This window comes from Spinacia oleracea, chromosome 5 (assembly GCF_020520425.1).
Source record: "Spinacia oleracea cultivar Varoflay chromosome 5, BTI_SOV_V1, whole genome shotgun sequence".
In the NCBI taxonomy this organism is placed as follows: Eukaryota; Viridiplantae; Streptophyta; class Magnoliopsida; order Caryophyllales; family Amaranthaceae; genus Spinacia; species Spinacia oleracea.
In genome coordinates, this window is record NC_079491.1 from 88,942,863 (window position 1) to 88,963,150 (window position 20,288).

General features: G+C 37.2%; 1 protein-coding gene and 1 long non-coding RNA gene across 3 annotated transcripts; one reads left to right on the forward strand and one right to left on the reverse strand.

Moving 5' to 3' along the window:
• Positions 1-1,192: 1,192 nt before the first annotated feature.
• Positions 1,193-15,184, reverse strand: LOC130462054 (uncharacterized). 2 transcript variants are annotated; one of them, XM_056830409.1, is made up of 15 exons: positions 15,039-15,184; positions 13,457-13,644; positions 7,292-7,598; positions 6,967-7,197; positions 6,561-6,860; positions 6,014-6,436; positions 5,636-5,911; positions 5,324-5,536; positions 4,891-5,237; positions 4,601-4,804; positions 4,401-4,508; positions 4,242-4,323; positions 4,057-4,158; positions 3,807-3,951; positions 1,194-1,423 (listed from the first exon to the last, which is right to left on the reverse strand). In XM_056830409.1, exons 3-14 carry the CDS (start codon positions 7,583-7,585, stop codon positions 3,853-3,855), a joined length of 2,679 nt encoding a protein of 892 aa, XP_056686387.1. In that variant the 5' UTR covers positions 7,586-7,598; positions 13,457-13,644; positions 15,039-15,184; the 3' UTR covers positions 1,194-1,423; positions 3,807-3,852. The 2 variants fall into 2 exon arrangements, with proteins under 2 accessions (XP_056686386.1, XP_056686387.1); XM_056830408.1 differs by lacking the exon at positions 15,039-15,184 and having other exon boundaries at positions 1,193-1,423; positions 13,457-14,034.
• A 3,362-nt stretch (positions 15,185-18,546) lies between these two features.
• Positions 18,547-19,060, forward strand: LOC110790842 (uncharacterized). Its single transcript, XR_002533939.2, has 3 exons — positions 18,547-18,666; positions 18,769-18,830; positions 18,917-19,060. It is a non-coding gene; the product is annotated as an uncharacterized lncRNA (long non-coding RNA).
• Positions 19,061-20,288: the final 1,228 nt, after the last annotated feature.

Below are 20,288 nucleotides of genomic sequence, written 5' to 3' on the forward strand. Positions count from 1 at the left end.
TTCACCATCCTCTCTTGCTTCAAAAGTCGGAAAATTGGGTGGCACATTAACACTAAAAGCTGATCTTAATTGTCCTCCCATATTATCTCGACCTACAAACCCACTTTGATTACCAAGGGATCCTTCACTAGTACTCCCTCCATCACTCCCTAACATACGTTGAACCATATCCCCTTTACCATGAAAGATCCAATTTCTATACGACTTATAAAACCCCTTAAACAAAATATGTGGCTCTACATCATTAACCGGGAACCATTTATCCACCTTACAGTGCTTACATGGACATCTAATTTTTCCTTCGAATAGACCTTGCTTGGAAAACGCAAAGAATTGCATACAACCATCGACATATTCAGGGTGGCCAGTGGGTAGATCTATCCAACTTGTATTCATATCTATACGAAAAATAGTATAGTAATAAGATATATATTTAGTAATATGCATTGTATAATATGAAATTTTATAGGTAAACGTTGTGATCATTCTTAGAACCTTGATATAGCATATAATTCATAACATAACTTTATGCTTTCTTTTTTTGGCAATTAACAATCATTTTATTAACAACAAAAGAGACCTTGAAACATCAAGGTTACATTAATCGAGGGCTACCAAACAAAATCACCTCTAACAGAGGCACCAACCCAACCTAAGATATTACCAATAATCTAATTAGTGCTTCTACACTAGTGGAAAAAATACCTGTTGAGGGGGGCATTTTGGGTTTATTGAGGCGAACAAGGCCCGCTGCGACAGACGTAGCTTCAACAGCTCAGTGATCTGTTGAGGCGGGCTTTGTTCGCCTCAACAGGTGATCTGTTGTGGGGGGCTTTCAAAAGCCCGCCTCAAAAACCTCTACAGAAAGCGCGAAAATAAGGACCTGTTGAGGGGGGCATTTAAGAAGCCCGCCTCAACAGCCTCCTCTGTTGAGGCTCACTTCTTAAATGCCCCCCTCAACAGGTCCTTATTTTTGCGCCAAAAGTTCATATGTTGTTGAGGCGTACATTAAAAGCCCCCTTCAACAACATTAATTTTTTTTTTTCCAAATTCTTTTAAAATATAAAATAGGCGGCAATAACCACAACTAGATATATACTCCATTGAGTATTGAAACCTGTACCCAATCAAAACCAAAATAGCAAAGGTATGAATCTGCTTATCTTTGATAAATAAATCATTACATTAACTTCATTTATATTAACCCAACAGAGCAAAGCGTATATATAGTACGTATGTTTACAATTTTTAAACACCTAGCTAGTCTAACAAATTACAACTAATATTAACAACTAAAGACAAAAGGCTAGAGAGCTAATCTAACAAATGTCTCTAATCCAGCCACTTAGGTCCCTTTAGATCATGCATTACAAACCTTAAGTAAGGTCGTGTTGACTTTCTTCCAATCGACTCGATCCCTAGCCTGCAAGTTGCATGGAAGGAAAATATATATGAGTACCAAAGTTTACACTCACGATATTGTCTTTACATTCCATTGAAGCATAAAATTAAAAGATATAGTTGCAGACTATAGAGATAATTAAGTACGTTGTTGACCTATAACGACCCAATGAGCCTTAAATGTGCATACGTAGATTAGAATGAGTTTTAGAAAGTTAAAGCTATGTATATTAGTAATGTAATAAGAATCAAATGAGTCCTTAGGTTCTTTAGTTCAAAGTTGGGAGCGGAAATGTCATTTTAGCTCTAAACATGACCTATAACGACCTAATGAGCCTTAAATGTGCATAAATAGATTCGAATGAGTTTTAGAAAGTTAAAACTATGTATATTAGTCATGTAATAAGAATCAAATGAGTCCTTAGGTTTTTTAGTTCAAAGTTGGGAGCGGAAATGTCATTTTAGCTCTAAACATGACCTATAACGACCTAATGAGCCTTAAATGTGCATAAATAGATTCGAATGAGTTTTAGAAAGTTAAAACTATGTATATTAGTCATGTAATAAGAATCAAATGAGTCCTTAGGTTCTTTAGTTCAAAGTTGGGAGCGGAAATGTCATTTTAGCTCTAAACATGACCTATAACGACCTAATGAGCCTTAAATGTGCATAAATAGATTCGAATGAGTTTTAGAAAGTTAAAACTATGTATATTAGTCATGTAATAAGAATCAAATGAGTCCTTAGGTTCTTTAGTTCAAAGTTGGGAGCGGAAATGTCATTTTAGCTCTAAACATGACCTATAACGACCTAATGAGCCTTAAATGTGCATAAATAGATTCGAATGAGTTTTAGAAAGTTTTAACTATGCATATTAGACATGTAATAAGAATCAAATGAGTCCTTAGGTTTTTTAGTTCAAAGTTGGGAGCGGAAATGTCATTTTAGCTCTAAACATGACCTATAACGACCTAATGAGCCTTAAATGTGCATAAATAGATTCGAATGAGTTTTAGAAAGTTAAAACTATGCATATTAATCATGTAATAAGAATCAAATGAGTCCTTAGGTTCTTTAGTTCAAAGTTGGGAGCGGAAATGTCATTTTAGCTCTAAACATGACCTATAACGACCTAATGAGCCTTAAATGTGCATAAATAGATTCGAATGAGTTTTAGAAAGTTTTAATTATGCATATTAGACATGTAATAAGAATCAAATGAGTCCTTAGGTTCTTTAGTTCAAAGTTGGGAGCGGAAATGTCATTTTAGCTCTAAACATGACCTATAACGACCTAATGAGCCTTAAATGTGCATAAATAGATTCGAATGAGTTTTTGAAAGTTTTAACTATGCATATTAGACATGTAATAAGAATCAAATGAGTCCTTAGGTTCTTTAGTTCAAAGTTGGGAGCGGAAATGTCATTTTAGCTCTAAACATGACCTATAACGACCTAATGAGCCTTAAATGTGCATAAATAGATTCGAATGAGTTTTAGAAAGTTAAAACTATGCATATTAATCATGTAATAAGAATCAAATGAGTCCTTAGGTTTTTTAGTTCAAAGTTGGGAGCGGAAATGTCATTTTAGCTCTAAACATGACCTATAACGACCTAATGAGCCTTAAATGTGCATAAATAGATTCGAATGAGTTTTAGAAAGTTAAAACTATGCATATTAGACATGTAATAAGAATCAAATGAGTCCTTAGGTTCTTTAGTTCAAAGTTGGGAGCGGAAATGTCATTTTAACTCTAAACATGACCTATAACGACCCAATGAGCCTTAAATGTGCATACGTAGATTAGAATGAGTTTTAGAAAGTTAAAGCTATGTATATTAGTAATGTAATAAGAATCAAATGAGTCCTTAGGTTCTTTAGTTCAAAGTTGGGAGCGGAAATGTCATTTTAGCTCTAAACATGACCTATAACGACCTAATGAGCCTTAAATGTGCATAAATAGATTCGAATGAGTTTTAGAAAGTTAAAACTATGTATATTAGTCATGTAATAAGAATCAAATGAGTCCTTAGGTTCTTTAGTTCAAAGTTGGGAGCGGAAATGTCATTTTAGCTCTAAACATGACCTATAACGACCTAATGAGCCTTAAATGTGCATAAATAGATTCGAATGAGTTTTAGAAAGTTAAAACTATGTATATTAGTCATGTAATAAGAATCAAATGAGTCCTTAGGTTTTTTAGTTCAAAGTTGGGAGCGGAAATGTCATTTTAGCTCTAAACAGAAGCAAACAGAGGAGAAACACACAGATGGAAGTGAAATTCTAAAGACCACCAGATCAGAATTCACATGCAACAGCAGCAAGACCAGCAGATTAGTATTCAAAGCAATAAATTAGCAAATCCAGCAGACTTGTAATTATGGAAAAATTAAAGAACTTTACCAAATCCATGAAGATATAAACGCTTCCATCTTTGTGTCTAAACAACCTAAGTAAATAAATACTCGGTTGTAAAAAACTTAGCCCATTGCTCACGAACCACATCTATTTCCTCATCGGTATAAGGCGCATTTCTTGGAGTGTAAGCCTGAAATAAGTAACATGATAAGTAATGCTACTTGTAAATTAAGAATTCTACTACGTAAAAGTACTAGTATTAGTAGTTCAACTAACATATGGTAAAAGAACGAACATTGTCTAACCGCTCATCAGTGTTATGGTGTAACGTGACTATTTCATGCATGAACTTCATAACGTAATAGCCACACTCGTGGGCGCCGACTTGTTGAGCACACTGATTTGGAGATAAATCATAAATTATATATCCAAGTAGTTACCCAAAAAAAAAAGTAAAGCTAATTAGTAAGCATGATATACCTTTACATGGAAGCCTTTCAACCCCTGCATAGTCGCTCTATTCGGACAAATCCCATCATTAAACTTGTACACTTGGTATGCCCTGGAAGTTGAGTAAAACTTCATGAATCTGATTCGGCACGAAAAGAAATAACTTAAAAAGAATTGAAAGTAACTTACAAACACAAGATTCCCCATGCACTATTTTCTCGGTTGGAACCTATCGCAGAGTCGAAAATATACGCACAACCTCTACGTAGGTCTAACACGTACAAAATCCAATGATTTCTGCATTATATATAAATGTTATTGCAACCTTATGCATGAAAATAACAATAACATAGCTATTTACCAAATATCGATCAATCTCTAACACTTACTCTTGATGGTATGGGATCAAAAACCACTTGGTAATGTTAGGATCACCCTTCTTCTCCTTTTCAATTTCAGCATTGAAAACTACTTTCAAATACATTGATGCAGCCTGAGGGTTGGCCTTGATTCTAGAGCTTGACATTGCCTCGGGACAAACAAACCCAATCTGAGAGTTGTCAAATGCAAAGGTGTGTTCGTGGAATAAACACCTACAAAGTAAATGTATAATGCAAAAATTTCAAAAACTATTATAGTTGACAAAACCAAAAACAAAAATATCGATGGAAAAGTTTACATCATATAGACTTGGATCACTGAAATGTTGAGGCACGCCCCTCTAAGGAACTCTTCAACGTCAACCTCATTTACATAAGTTTGTCGATCTTCGTCATAATGCCAAACCGAAGCGGGCAATGGGATTGAAGTATTTTTATATACATCACCGGGCGCCGTATTGATGATAAACTTCAAATAATTGCATGATGGGCCAAGACCTTGAATTGTGTCGTCTGCCAAATTTTGCTTCTTACTTTTGGCGGCTGATTCTTCAGTTTTACGATCACAACTACCTACCATCTCTTTGGCCGTCTTAGAGTTCTTCGACTTCGATTTCGACTCCAACTTATTTGAGCATGAATTTCCCTGTAACAATAATGTTAAGCTAGCATGAAAAGTTCAGTTTTGATTTCAGTGTTGAAGCACAGGGGAGTGGGAAGCATATGGTTTACCTTGGCCGTTAACTTCAGTGTTGTCTTCTCTTTGGACCCTAAATCAAGTGTTGCCTTCTCTTTGACAATTAATTCTGTTGTCTTATCTTTGACAACTAATTCTGTTGTCTTCTCTTTGACAATTAATTCGTTTTTCTTCCCTTTGGAGCTACCAACCACCTCTTCAAAAATCTGACTCCTGGACTTCTTTGTTGGGCGTGGAGTAGAGTACTCCTAAACAGAGGTAGAAACCAAAGGAGTTCAAGGCTCTGAATCTAATTCTAAACAGATGCATAACGCAATGAATGACAATTAATAATAAAAAAGTTATACCTCGTCTTCTTCGAAAATCACCAAGTGAATTGGCCATTGCACAAAACTAGCAAGAGCCCTGCCTAAGTTATTGAATCCATCTCCAGTAGGTACCGGAAGAGTGTCATCATCATGTCCGTCGTAAATACAATCAACTTGGACCTTATAATGACTAGGCTTCATCGATCTAAAGTGTTGGTGCAACGAACCATCCAATGGGTACGCCATACCATCTGCCACTATCACTTTGTTACCCAAAACTTTATCCTCAAGGGCAAGACGACATGGAGTTATGGCCTTCACAAATAAATTTACAAAATTTCAGAAATCACTACAAAGTACAATATTAAAAACCTAGCTAGGGGTGTTTTGAGTGTATGCACTATAGAGAATATATACCTTCAGCTCGCGTGGTTGCTGCGATGAACTCGGACAACAGGTTACGAGTGCACGGTTAACATCAAACTCATCACTTACAAGAGCAGAATCAAGTGCGGGGGTAGAGAGGGTGTGTAGTTGACCGGTTGCTTTCAATGTGGCTAGTTGGTTTTGGAGGGCCTCCGCCACCTTTCTCTCTAATTGATCTTCAAACTCCCTTCTCACCGAAGCTCTGATTGATTCGATAGCCTCCGGTGATGGTTCAATATGGCCACATCTACTACTTCGGTCTATTGGACCGAAAGCAACTTTGTAACCGACATTAACTCCACCTGTTGCCTTGACACGCCCACGGTGATCCTTTTTTCCCATAGCCTTGGTGAGGGCATCTTCTCCCTGGGTGAATGAAATATTTCCTTTTCCCTCTTCTTCTATGTACTCCAACTATAAGAATTAGGAAAGTAAAAATTAGATGGTATACATGATGGAAAGGAGAAGCAATCTTAGCAATAGAACTAGGAATTAGGAAAGAAAAGGATATAGAACGTAAAATTTCATATGCACTTACAGCCATCTTAGCAATATTTACGGCTTCTTTATCATTCGGGTCAACTTCCCACTTTCCCTCTTTGTTTTTAACTTGATGAGCCAAGATCCACTCTACTGATCTAAACTTCTTAAATCTATCTGGCGCTGTGGTGAGTGTTGAGGTCACTGAGGAGGAGCCACTTGAGAGGGTTAAAGCTGCCTCTGGCGGTAGTCGCCCATCATTTATCCACTCTGGTCTCTTTCTAACATAACCCTTTTGGCCTGTGCGATGTGGGTGCTTGTTTTGTAATGCACTTTTACTTGCTTTTTCTCTACGAACCTGTCAAAAAACACATAAAGAACATGTCGAACATTTAAAGATGGCAACAACAAACTAATCATATAATTATATAAAAAAATATCTAGCAAAGTAAATTCATTATTACCAACATCTCCGGCTTGTTTCGTTCTATCACAAATGTTTTCCAATCATCCTCTGTGATTTGATGGTAGATGTCCCAAGGCATGTCATTTGTCTGATGTTTCGGCATTTTTTCTTTCTTAGTTATCCAACGCCGCGTTAACCTGGACTTGAAAGCTCCAAAGCGTTTCGCCACACACATATGAAAATATTTTTCTCTCCTTTTAGCCGGATCATCAATAATGTGGAACAGAAGCTGTTAATTTTATGGATAAGAGATTGTTAGAAACGTATGCTACACAAATAGATAATCTAGGAGAATACAAATCAAGTTTTTATTCAATGTTTACCTTGGTCTCCTCCCAAAACCCCTTCTTTGTGTGTTCATCTAACGTTGAATATTCTTTCACATTAATGTTAATTCTAGCAGCACAAGACCCAACTTGCTTCCCGTATTCTCCTGACCATTCTCCATCGGGGATTCCATATTGATTATACTGAAGATGCATAGGCTTTTTGGCTTGAACTCCTTTTGACGGACCACGGAATTTGGTCTTTTTACTAGTGTTGGTACCTTGTGATTCCCCCGTAGGATGACTAGCTCCATCAATTCCCTGTATTTCATTATCACGATGATCATCCATGGTAGCTACGGTCCTGCAACAAAGAAAAGAGAGCAATACTTAGTAAAGGGAGCAATACTTAGAAAAGAGAGCAAAATGCTACAATTGGCCATTTACAAAGCTATACCTAAAATAATGGCCTTATGGTATTACACCTAACATGCAAAACAATCCCAAATCAAACCTCACCTAAAAAAACAACCCAAAAAAAAATCATAACTCACCAGTTCTACGAGATCAATGCACAGAACTGATCAGAACTGACCAGTTCTGTGCATTGATCTGCACAGCTCAGATCAGAACTGTGCAGATCAGTGCACAAAACTGGTCAGGTTCTGATCAGTTCTGTGCACTGATCTGCACAGCTCAGATCAGAACTGTGCAGATCAGTGCACAGAACTGGTCAGTTCTGATCAGTTCTGTGCACTGATCTGCACAGTTCTGATCTGAGCTGTGCAGATCAGTGCACAGAACTGATCAGAACTGACCAGTTCTGTGCACTGATCTGCACAGTTCTGATCTGAGCTGTGCAGATCAGTGCACATAACTGCACAGTTCTGGGCAAAATGCTACAATTGGCCATTTACAAAGCTATACCTAAAATAATGGCCTTATGGTATTACACCTAACATGCAAAACAATCCCAAATCAAACCTCACCTAAAAAAACAACCCAAAAAAAAAATCATAACTCACCAGTTCTACGCACTGATCTGCACAGCTCAGATCAGAACTGTGCAGATCAATGCATAGAACTGATCAGAACTGACCAGTTCTGTGCACTGATCTGCACAGTTCTGATCTGAACTGTGCAGATCAATGCACAGAACTGATCAGAACTGACCAGTTCTGTGCACTGATCTGCACAGTTCTGATCTGAGCTGTGCAGATCAGTGCACAGAACTGATCAGAACTGACCAGTTCTGTGCACTGATCTGCACAGTTCTGATCTGAGCTGTGCAGATCAGTGCACAGAACTGATCAGAACTGACCAGTTCTGTGCACTGATCTGCACAGTTCTGATCTGAGCTGTGCAGATCAGTGCACAGAACTGCACAGTTCTGTGCACTGATCTGCACAGTTCTGATCTGAGCTGTGCAGATCAGTGCACATAACTGCACAGTTCTGATCAGTGCATATTCCTTGTGCTACTTGCAGTTCTCGTGGATTGATAAAATGCAATATATGTCAAATTTGATTCCTGGTCTAATTTGATGATTCTGGAGTTCAAATCTTCACCTTCAAACATGTAAATTACACCATACTGTAAGCAAAGTATCAAATTGTAAACAAAGTCATCCTCAAAACGGTTTTTATGTACTTATCCATCATCAACCACCAGAAAGCAAACATCAGAAACTAAGTTACCAATCACAAAGCCATGCAAACAAGAACAGGTAATTGATATTATTAGACAAAATGTACTGAAAACTAACCTAGGAAAATTCAACTACAATTTCTGCAACCTGTGCTTGGAACCTGGCTCACATAAGAGGATACGACATTCACCAAGTTTACACCTGTGTGAAAAAACCAGATAAAGTTAGTCAAGTTATTAGAAGTATCAGACTCTCAGTAACTTAAATAGGAGGGATAAAGCAGGAGACTATCACTGCAATTCCTCTTCACAATACAAGTGGCAATTGATTGGGGTTGAATTTTTAGAAAAAAAATATGAATTAATATCCACAAGTATCCTTCACTATTCAAATTTAAGTAGTCAAGATAACAAAAATTCCAAGGCGCACAGGCTTTTAGATATGAATAGAAAGAACAAAGTCAAAAACTTCAACAATGCATCAGAAGTGAAGCCCGAACTTACACATGTATGTTTCAATTACAATTCGTAACCCATATTCCTTCCGTATGATCTGTACGCATATGATTAGTATTATTTGCATCCTCCTCTTCTGGCAATGGTTGAACAACCATTGGTAACGGAGGTGTGTCATCATACTCATCATACTCATCTTCATCTACAACATCATCAATACCCAAAATATGTCTTTTTCCTTGGGCAACAACACGCCATCTAGGATCAATATTGTCAACCACATAAAAAACTTGCTTAGCTAGTGATGCTAGAATGAATGGCTCGTCACTGTCACTTAGTCGATCAAAATTCACCAAGGTTAAACCCGGGAAAATTTCATCTCGCTTCACACCATTTTGGTTGTTAGCCCACTGACACCGAAAAACAGGGATCACAAAATAGGTATAATCAAGCTCCCATATTTCTTCGATAACACCATAATATGATTGTGTTGAATCAACCGGCCTTTTATCCTTAGCGCTTGCATAGACCCTAGATGATGCAACAACCTTTACTCCACTATTTTGCACTACACTCTTTTCATCTTGCCTTCTAGTGTAGAATGTGAACCCATTGATATCATATCCTTCAAAAGATCGAACACATAGTCGAGGACCTCGAGATAACCACTTGATCGTATCAGAAACATCATGGTCTTGTTTCTTTCCAACTTCCTTCTTAAACCATTCAATAAATGTGCGATTATGTTCCCGCATCAACGCTCTTTCCTTCAACTTAGGATTACAATGTTGCAATTCAAGCAGATGCTTTTCTAAATAAGGATGAACCTCTGTAAGATGCTGCAACACACAAAGATGTGCCTTCTTCTTCCTCTCCGATGGAGGAGATATCACATTTTTACCAATTACTCCCTCCCCTGCGAGCCTACCAACATGTCGAGATTTTGGAAGTCCTATTGGTTCAAGGCTTGACAAAAACTCAGCTAGATATCCAGAAATCTCTTCTTTAAGGACTCCCCGAATGATACTACCCTCTGGATTAGCCGGATTCCTTGCTTTGTCCTTTAAAGTCTTAAAAAATCTCTCAAAAGGATACATCCATCTTAAGAACACCGGACCACATAACTTGACTTCGCGAACTAAATGGACAATCAAATGCACCATTATATCAAAGAAAGAAGGCGGAAAATACATTTCAAATCGACATAGAGTTTCAACAACATCATTGTGCAAAGCATCCAAAGTCTCCGGATCAATCACCTTAGCACATATGGAATTGAAAAACAAACAAAGTTTTGTTATAACATGTCTCACGTGTTTCGGCAATATCCCACGAAGTGCAATTGGCAAAAATACATTAATCAGTGCATGACAATCATGAGACTTCATACCAATCAACCTAAGGTCCGAGAGAGACACTAGGCGCTTAACATTCGACGAATATCCCGAGGGAACCTTAATGCCATGTAAGCACTCACAAAACTTCTTCTTCTCCTTTCTCGACATTGTGTAACACGCTGGAGGCAGAAAGGTCTTTGTACCATCCTTTTTTTTAACAGGCCACAAATCTGGTCGAATATTCTTCTTTTTCATATCTTTCCGCACATTCTCATTGTCCTTGGTCTTTCCTGGTATGTTTAGCAAAGTCCCGATGATAGCATCGCACACATTTTTCTCAATGTGCATTACATCGAGACAATGCCTAACCGACAAATCTTTCCAGTAGGGAAGATCCCATAATGGAGACACTTTCTTCCATAAAACACCCTTTTTAGACTTGGACTTGAAGCACTTACCGTATTTGGTTTCAACATTTTTGATACGTTCATAAACTTGTGATCCTGTCAAAGGTGTACGAGCTACTCCTTCCTCGGTGAACCCATTGAATTCCTTCTTCTTCTTACGATAAGGATGATATCGACTAAGGTGCTTCCTGAAATCTGGGTAGATATTTTTCTTGAAATGATCCAACCGTGTGGGCTTCATGTCCTCTTCACATATAGGGCATGCTTGTTCTCCTTTGGTTTTGTACCCAGACAAGTTTCCATAGGCCGGAAAATCATTTATGGTACAGAAAACCATTGCCCGCAATGTAAAGTTTGAGTTGGTGTGAGCATCGAACATTGGAACACCTTCATTCCACAACAATTTCAAATCATCTATGAGTGGAGCGAGATACACATCTATATCATGTCCTGGCTGCTTAGGCCCTGAGATGAGGAGTGACAACATGATATACTTGCGTTTCATACACAACCATGGAGGAAGATTGTAAATTGCAAGAAGAACCGGCCAAGTGCTATGCTGACTACTCAGAGAGCCGTATGGATTCATCCCATCTGTACATAGAGCAAGTCTCAGATTTCTAACCTCCTTGCCAAATTCAGGATACTTCTTATCAATAGTTCTCCATTGAGGAGAATCAGCCGGATGTCTAAGGAATTCATCTTTCTTCCTCCCTTCCGCATGCCACCTCAGATACTTAGCATTCTTCTTTACGGAGAACAAGCGCTCAAACCTAGGTATGATCGGAAGATACCACAATACCTTGGCGGGCGGTCCCCTCTTAGCTGAATTGGCCCCTTTACGCTTGTAACGCGACATAGAACACGTTGGACACTTATCCAAATTTTCATACTCTTTTCTGTAAAGAATACAATCATTTGGGCAAGCATCTATCTTGACGGCCTCTAAGCCTAAGGGATTCGTCAATTTGTTGGCATAATAGGCAGAGGTGGGAATGTCATTGCCATCGGGAAACCAAAGACCTAGTCGTTTCAATAATTTCGTGAAACTTTCTTCGGTCCAACCACTCTCCGCTTTCAAGTTGGAAAGTGATGCCACACATTCTAACAATTTGAATTTTGTACACCCAGGGTACAAAGGCGTCTCAGCAGCCTTTAATACCTGCTCGAGTATGTGAGGTCGTTCATTCAAGTGATCTTTCACCGCATCCATCATTTCATTTATTTCATTATCTTCTTGCTCATCATCATCCATCTCATTATTCTCAGAAATATCAGAATCACTCTCATCACTCTCTGCCAGAACATCAAATTCATTCACACTAGAACTTGGACGATCAAGTATTTTCTCACCATGCCAAAACCAGACATGGTAATCTTGCTTAAACCCACGACGAAATAAATGATCCTCAATTTCATCAATATCAGCTAACCGCCTTACATTGTTACAATCACGGCAAGGACAATAGATCTTTGCGGCTTTCGTATTCCGTTGGTGTGCTAAAGCACATCTAAGGAACTCCTCAACCCCACTCAAGTATTCCACCGTAGTATGGTCACCGTACATCCAACGACGACTCATTTCTAATAACACAAGGTTTTACACAGAATTAGATAAATCAAGCCACAAATTCTTAATTTTGACACAAGAACTATACTAGCTTGGCATAAGATCTTTGTTCTCTAATGATGCAATCTTAATTTTGACACACGAACTATACTAGCTTAGTTTCTGATGTTTGCTTTCTGGTGGTTGATGATGGATAAGTACATAAAAACCGTTTTGAAGATGACTTTGTTTACAATTTGATACTTTGCTTACAGTATGGTGTAATTTACATGTTTGAAGGTGTAATTTACATGCATGAAGTACTGTTTTAGCTTCTCAGTGCACTGATCAGTTCTGTTCTGTGCACTGATCTGCACTGCCCAGATCAGAACTGTGCAGATCAGTGGACAAAACTGATCAGAACTGTGCAGTTATGTGCACTGATCTGCACAGCTCAGATCAGAACTGTGCAGATCAGTGCACAGAACTGGTCAGTTCTGATCAGTTCTGTGCACTGATCTGCACAGCTCAGATCAGAACTGTGCAGATCAGTGCACAGAACTGGTCAGTTCTGATCAGTTCTGTTCACTGATCTGCACAGCTCAGATCAGAACTGTGCAGATCAGTGCACAAAACTGGTCAGTTCTGATCAGTTCTGTGCATTGATCTGCACAGCTCAGATCAGAACTGTGCAGATCAGTGCACAGAACTGGTCAGTTCTGATCAGTTCTGTGCATTGATCTGCACAGTTCTGATCTGAGCTGTGCAGATCAGTGCGTAGAACTGGTGAGTTAAAAAAAACTAAGATTTGGTTTTAAGTCCAAACCTTGGTCTGATGGCTGATTCTTCTATTGCAAAATGAGGAATAGATGGATATAAGGAAGACAGGGTTGAATAGCTTGGTCTGAAGTTCCTCGAGAACTGGCACCAAGAAGCATAAAACAGAACATCTACACAGTCCTGATTGAGGTTGTACACCAAATGCAGCGCTTTTTGCAATGATGCTTCATCTCCCTTGAAAATTAGAAGTAAGCAAATGCTATTAGATTTAGTTGAAAAGTAACAGAAAGGAAAAAGCTCCACATAAAATAACATAGCTATAGAATCTCCTAATTTGGTTATTAAAGTCCTTTCTTAAGTTAAATATCAAACCACAGTTTGTTTCCATGCAACAGGATGGATAACTGAATGAGCCCCTATGCATGCAACTATGCAAGAGTTAAGCTACAAGCACCTGGCACTACTCATACTCAGCCATAGTCAAAAGCCTTGTAAGTAGAACTAGTTAATATGAGACTGGTCCTCGGCAAAGGAAGAGGCACGGAGGTTTGCTGCGGACTGTGCATACATTTTCAAATTTTGACAGGTGCTCGACGACCTGGCTTGATTAAATTTTTAACCAAGAAACAAAAAAAGACTAAAAAATCTCTAGGGGGGCAGACTAGTTTTTTTCACACCGTTAACATAATACTTGCAATAAAGAAGTGTTTACAATCTGCGTTATTATCAGATACTGTAGCAGGCTATATCAGGTACACCAGCTGGTTGCATCAGGTACACCAGCTGGTTGAGCTGCTGCGAGCCCAAACCACAGACCGATAAATCCAACCTTGACCGAAAATGCCATAACAACTAGTACAGGCAATGCAACCAAGTAGAAGGTGACAAAGTTTATTGTTGCACCTATTTTAGTCCTTGTTGAACCTGTCAAAGCCCCACAGGCAGCTGTCTATGGACAGTTTCCGATCTCACAAAACCCCAGAATAGGAACTCAACAATAGCAAGAGCAATATTGTAGCATAATAAAAATGGAACTAAAAGAACTTGAAAATCAAAGCAGCAGCAACAACAGTCTCCACTGTCATACATCAGAATATTGTAGATAAGCGTGTACAAAAAACATCACAATATACTATAGTGAATACATCAAGCTATGGTAATTTTAGAGCCTATAAAGCTACAATCCAATATCAACGATTAGTTTACATCATTAATAAACTATCAATATTACAATGAACACATGAGTATATTTTATGCAGACATATTTTCAACAGATTCATATCGATTCGCTCCACTTAAAAGTTCAAACACTTCATTTCATCTGCATACTTTGGATCGAGCTACTCACATAGCTTACATAAACCATCACCATAAAAGAGACCTTCATCATTTAGACACAAAACCCATATCACTAACTTCTATTTTGTAACTGAACTAGAAAAATTTAACCTAACATCTATTTTGTAACTGAACTAGAAAAACCACAAATATCAAACCCTAATTTGTAAATTCATCCAATATTGAAACATTAGCCTAAATTCTCTGCATAATCAACTCATTATGCTCAACTAATTGAAGAGAAACTGAATTTTAAGACCAAGCAAAACAAGAATCAATTATAACCTAACCTTGATATATTGCGGCACTGTGTGAAACAGAGTCAACCGAGATAGGGAAGACGACGGTGGGGAAACTCTCCTTCAGATGGTGGTGGTGGAGCCGCGCGGTGAGGAAGGTGGTGGTGGTGGTTATGGTGGTGGTGGAGTCGCGCGGTGAAGAGAAGAGATGTGAAGAGAAGAGAAGCTTATCGATCTGTTTGGCGGTGGTTTTATTTTTTTAAAATTTAATGTAGCCTATTGAGGCGGGCAATTAAAAGCCCCCTTCAACAGATAGACCCTATTGAGGCGGGCAATTAAAAGCCCCCTTCAACAGCTTCTATCTATTGAGGCGGGCAAGGAAAGCCCCCTTCAACAGCTTCTGTAGAAGCGAACACTAAAAAAGCCCGCCTCAACAGAATAGTAAAATATTTGACCCGCGTTGACTAAGTAGCTATTGAGGCGCGCTTATGTATGCCCCCCTCAACAAGGGGGCTACAACAGGGGTTTTTTCCACTAGTGCTACAAGAGACCTTAAACAAGATCTCTTTTACAAAAGCATTTACTGATTTAAAAGCCTTCTTAAAAACAACAGAATTCCTACAAAACCAAATGTTATAAATTGAATCTGAAAAGCACATGACATAACTTTATGTTTCTTCTTTAATCCTTCTTCATTAGTGACTAATATTTGGTACCTATATTTGTCTTCTCACTAGAATGTCATTTCCATTAACTCCATATTATATTATTTTTAGCATAGAAGGTCATACGTTCAACTGCACGTGAATTCAACAAGGAAAACAAAGCATGCGAGTTTCACTCATTTATGAGCACCAAATTTCGACATAATGAATAAGATGGTAAAAGCTAAAAGAAAATATCCAAGGCAGAAGTCTAATAATTGCACTCAATTTTTTTTTTTATAATAAGTATGATTTGATCTTTTTATCACTTACACACAACCACAAGTTGAGTAGAAAAATGAAGGCAAACTCTTCATAATAATAAGAATGTCAAATTTAACACTAAGCACCTGTAAAACGCTTGGGAGAGAGATGTTGGGATAAAGTAGATCCTAAATTCCACGAAGAAGCTTAAAACCGGCGGCCACTTGAATTAAAGTCCAAAGCTTCCAATGCTTCTTTGTAAGATAAAGATTTGAAATGGTAAGTAAAAATACAAATTTGAAATGGTAAGTAAAAATATAAGTAGAAGTATAAGAAAGGCAAATAATATTTAGCAAGTAGGTGTTGAAACTAACGAAGAATATTACAATTTACAACCCTTATAAAGAAAAAACAAAAAATCTATAAGGTGACAATAAGCGACAATAAATATGGCAGATGTGTTGATTAGTGGTGATCGTGATTTGTATATTCTTATTCTCTATAAACTTATCAAGAATAGAGAGAATGGTTTCATGTATTTCAGTAGCGGAAACGAGAGATTATCAAGCTTTAATTGACAGAAAAGAACTATCAAAACTGAAGACAAAAGGCTGGCTAAATACCTAGCTAGTACAATAAGAGGAAAAAAATTTAGTAGAAGATATTTGGATCTACATAATGTGAAGTAGAAGCAGCTCTATGATCAGGTTGAAACTGAAATCCTACAGACAAAACTGATCTGAACAAACTGGTCAGAACTGAACCGATAAAAACTGATCTGATCAGAACTGATCAGAACATAACGTATCTGATCAGAATAGAACTTATCTGATCAGAACAGAACTGATCTGATCAGAATAGAACTGATCTGATCAAAACATAACTGATCTGATCAGAACGGAACATCATAACTGATCAGAACTGATATGATCAGAACAAACCTAATATGGGAGAAAACAACAAGGATACTATTACTGGAGCTGATCAGAATAGAACTGATCTGATCAGAACTGATCAGAACAGAACTGATCTGATCAGAACGAATCAGAACAGAACATCATAACTGATTAGAACTGATCTGATCAGAACACTTGCATTATCTAGATTATACTAATACCCTAAAACTCTCAACCATATATGAATCCTCAATATATAAACCCTTCAAGCTCGATCAAAACCTATCCCAACTCCACTATGATTGTTCCAAGCACGATTACAACAACGAAATAATCCTAATCATCATCATCATAAACCAACATATATTGCATAAATGACGGATGAAGGCATCATTTTATCGTCATATGAGAATTTCATGCTTAAAACTACAAAAACTACAATCCCACTAATTTTCGCATCATCTTGAACTTTAAATATTGAAATTCAAGCAAGGAAACACCATTTATTGTAAATTAACATAGTAGAACTCCACAAATTAACCACCACCATAGAACCACAATCAGACTATCAAAATTATAAAAATAAATAAAAATAAAAATAAAAACTACGATATAAATACATGTGTAAAGAATACCTCTAGTCAAATAATTCAGCTTCTTCGTCGTCAATTACTTCAGATGCTCTTCGATCTACTGCCTCTAATCAACTACAGTCAATCGGCAATGGAAAACACAAATATTAGTTTTGCTTTGAATTAACTAAAGTCAGATTTTACCATTTCATGCAACTTCAGAGAGGCAACCTCACATCATGGACATCAGATCAGGTCTGTACAACTATGCTAAAGTCTAAATTCACATGCACTCTAGAAAATAATGAGCTTCATAATTGGTTATACTACTCCGTATATACTGTTATGGGGCTGTAGTGAGATTCTCTTGTAGTTATTTTCTTCTATGTGAAATATAAAGTGGACTAAAAACAAGTGAGCAGACCTTCAGAACATGTTATAATTGGTTATCGAAGTTTGATTTTCTTGTTAATGTAGAGGCTATCAGAAGTGGCCACTGTTTTTTCATAAATCCGTTATACTTTCAAAAATATTGAATGATAAAGAGTCCTAAAATTAGCCAAAAATAACGTTGGCTAGTGGACTAGTGGGTGCTTGGTGCAACCTGTAAGTGATGTACGTTAGGGCGATTTGCGCAAATACGCAATTTGCCACTGAATTGCTGCAACATGCCCTCCTCCAACTTCCTAGCCATCATTTACCTTGTGCTAACTCCTAAGGCACTGCTTATGTTGTTTAACAAGACCCCAAAATAACAATAGCTTGCAATTTACTTTATCTGCCTTTTATGTATATATTCTGCAGTTGATTACACGCAAAAATTAACAAAGATATATTTATATAAAATCTCAAAACACCACATATTGCCTTTATACTCACTTTAATCTTTAGAGGAAACAGATGCTCACATGCATATTATAATCAATCGATCCGATTATGCTGATAACATAAAATTTTCAATGACTGATTAGTAATAAAACTTAGCAATCACAGACATTTTTACTCTTTTTTCTTTTCAGACTAAGTTGTTATTTAATACAGTATTTTTTTCTTTTTATTTTCATTAATTGGCAAATTTCTACATTTTGGAAGAGTTTGATACTGTTAGAAAGCCTAATCATGAAATATATATCTTGTCTTGTGGAAGATAAGTGAGATTGATGTTACTGGTTTTATTTGCAGTATGACTTTGAGCTAGTGTTTGCAAAAAAAAATCATCAAATTGTTGAAGAATATTTGAAGAAGCCAGAATTTGGTGATCTTATGAGGAGATTGGGTGCTTTGGGTGATACCCATGATAAGAGTGAGTAATGTATTTTGGTAGTTATTTTCTGCATGCCTTTTAGGTTCTCATTTTGGTTTTACACTTTCCATGTTATTGATTCCTCTAGTTTTCTGATTTCAGGCACATTGACACCAGATGAGTGGGAAGTAGCTTACTTATATTTGGCTTTTGTGCTGAGAAAGGTAATTGGTACACTAAGAATATTGCATTTTGTTGTTTGATAAATCAGGTGATATTATTCTAAAATTAAACATCTGTTCCATATCAGCGAGGGCAACCGGACCCAACGCAGAAGCGGAGTATGAAAAAGGGCGACAATGATACGCCCATTAAAAAGGAAGACATAATGTACATTACTAGTTGAGTTTAACAGGATAACATTTATTTGACTCTCAAAACACAACTGCGAATCTGGGACGGGTCCTATCCAAGATGCCAAACTATAGGCAGGCGTTCAGAGTTCAGACCTACAACTCGGGGGTGGTGCTTTCTTTCAGTTCCATGCTTTGCTGAATGTAGATTCTTATCTGCATTTCAGACAGTTTTGAATGCAGTAGGCAATAAAGCAGCAAGTAATCTTATCTGGGTAGACATACAAAGAGACACATTGTTCTCCTTTAGTAGAAAAGATTTCTCTCTGGTAAAATACCAAATGGAATTACCACACTAAAGCGTCTCACCTACATACATTTGTCGAATAATAACATAACAGGAAGCATTACCGTATTCCATAAGCAATATCCCTAAATTACAGTCCTTATTCCTAAACCATAACAAACTCACTGGACCAATACAAAATTTCTGTAGGTAAACCTTCTCAATTGCGGGATTTACATCTGAACCATAACAAAACTACTGGAATCAGTTACTGAACCATAATTTTTGGGAGTTCATTTAGGTCTGTTTGATGCAGTTCTTGTTGATATCCATTTCCATGTTATCATTTCTCAAGTTATTGGTGGTTGATATCGTATTAAAAGTCTCTTGCAGCCAATATAATGCCAAAATAACATTAAGTGAAAAACAAATCCATCAGGTATGATCACCAATCCTGCTGACTCCTGGAAGCCAACAGAAAAAGGATAGAAAAAAAAGCCAATCATCATGTAAAAAAAGCCAATAGCTCTTGGTATTTTCTAGAATAGTTAAATCCAGATTTTTGTTTTTCCATCCACACTATCAAGCCTAACCTAGACACCTAATCACAGAACCCAAGTTTATGTCAATTTTGGCCCCACTAATTAGCATTCACATATTCAACAATCTCCAGGCAAAGAAAAGAAAATACATCAACAAATACACAAATTGAAGCAAAAATTCAAAAAAACTCTTTTCGGTCAGGATGTTGAGACAATTATTTCACAAAATACAGCAACAAAAACTAAATAACCATACAATTTGTATAATTTCCTGAAAATATTTTAAATATGTAGAGAAGAATTTAAAACATACAATTTCAGCAACAAAAGTAAAAAAGTAAAAAAACAAGAAAAACTAACCTAGAAGATAGAATTACAAATTGAGCGGATTTATCAGATACACCAAGGAAGCAGCAACTCAAAACCCAGATGATGCTTGAATTTCTGCAACAAAAAAACAAAGGAAGCAGCGAATTTATCTTGATTTTTTTGGGCGAATTG

Bases quoted from the DNA above. Each gene is read 5' to 3' on its own strand.
- LOC130462054 (XM_056830408.1), bottom strand. From the start codon at position 13,725: ATGTTATTTTATGTGGAGCTTTTTCCTTTCTGTTACTTTTCAACTAAA. The intron at 7,599-13,456 runs GTTTGGACTTAA...TCTTTGTTGCAG, and splicing joins GAATCAGCCATCAGACCAAG to GACCGTAGCTACCATGGATG. The intron at 6,437-6,560 runs GTAAGTGCATAT...TAATTCTTATAG, and splicing joins TAAATATTGCTAAGATGGCT to TTGGAGTACATAGAAGAAGA.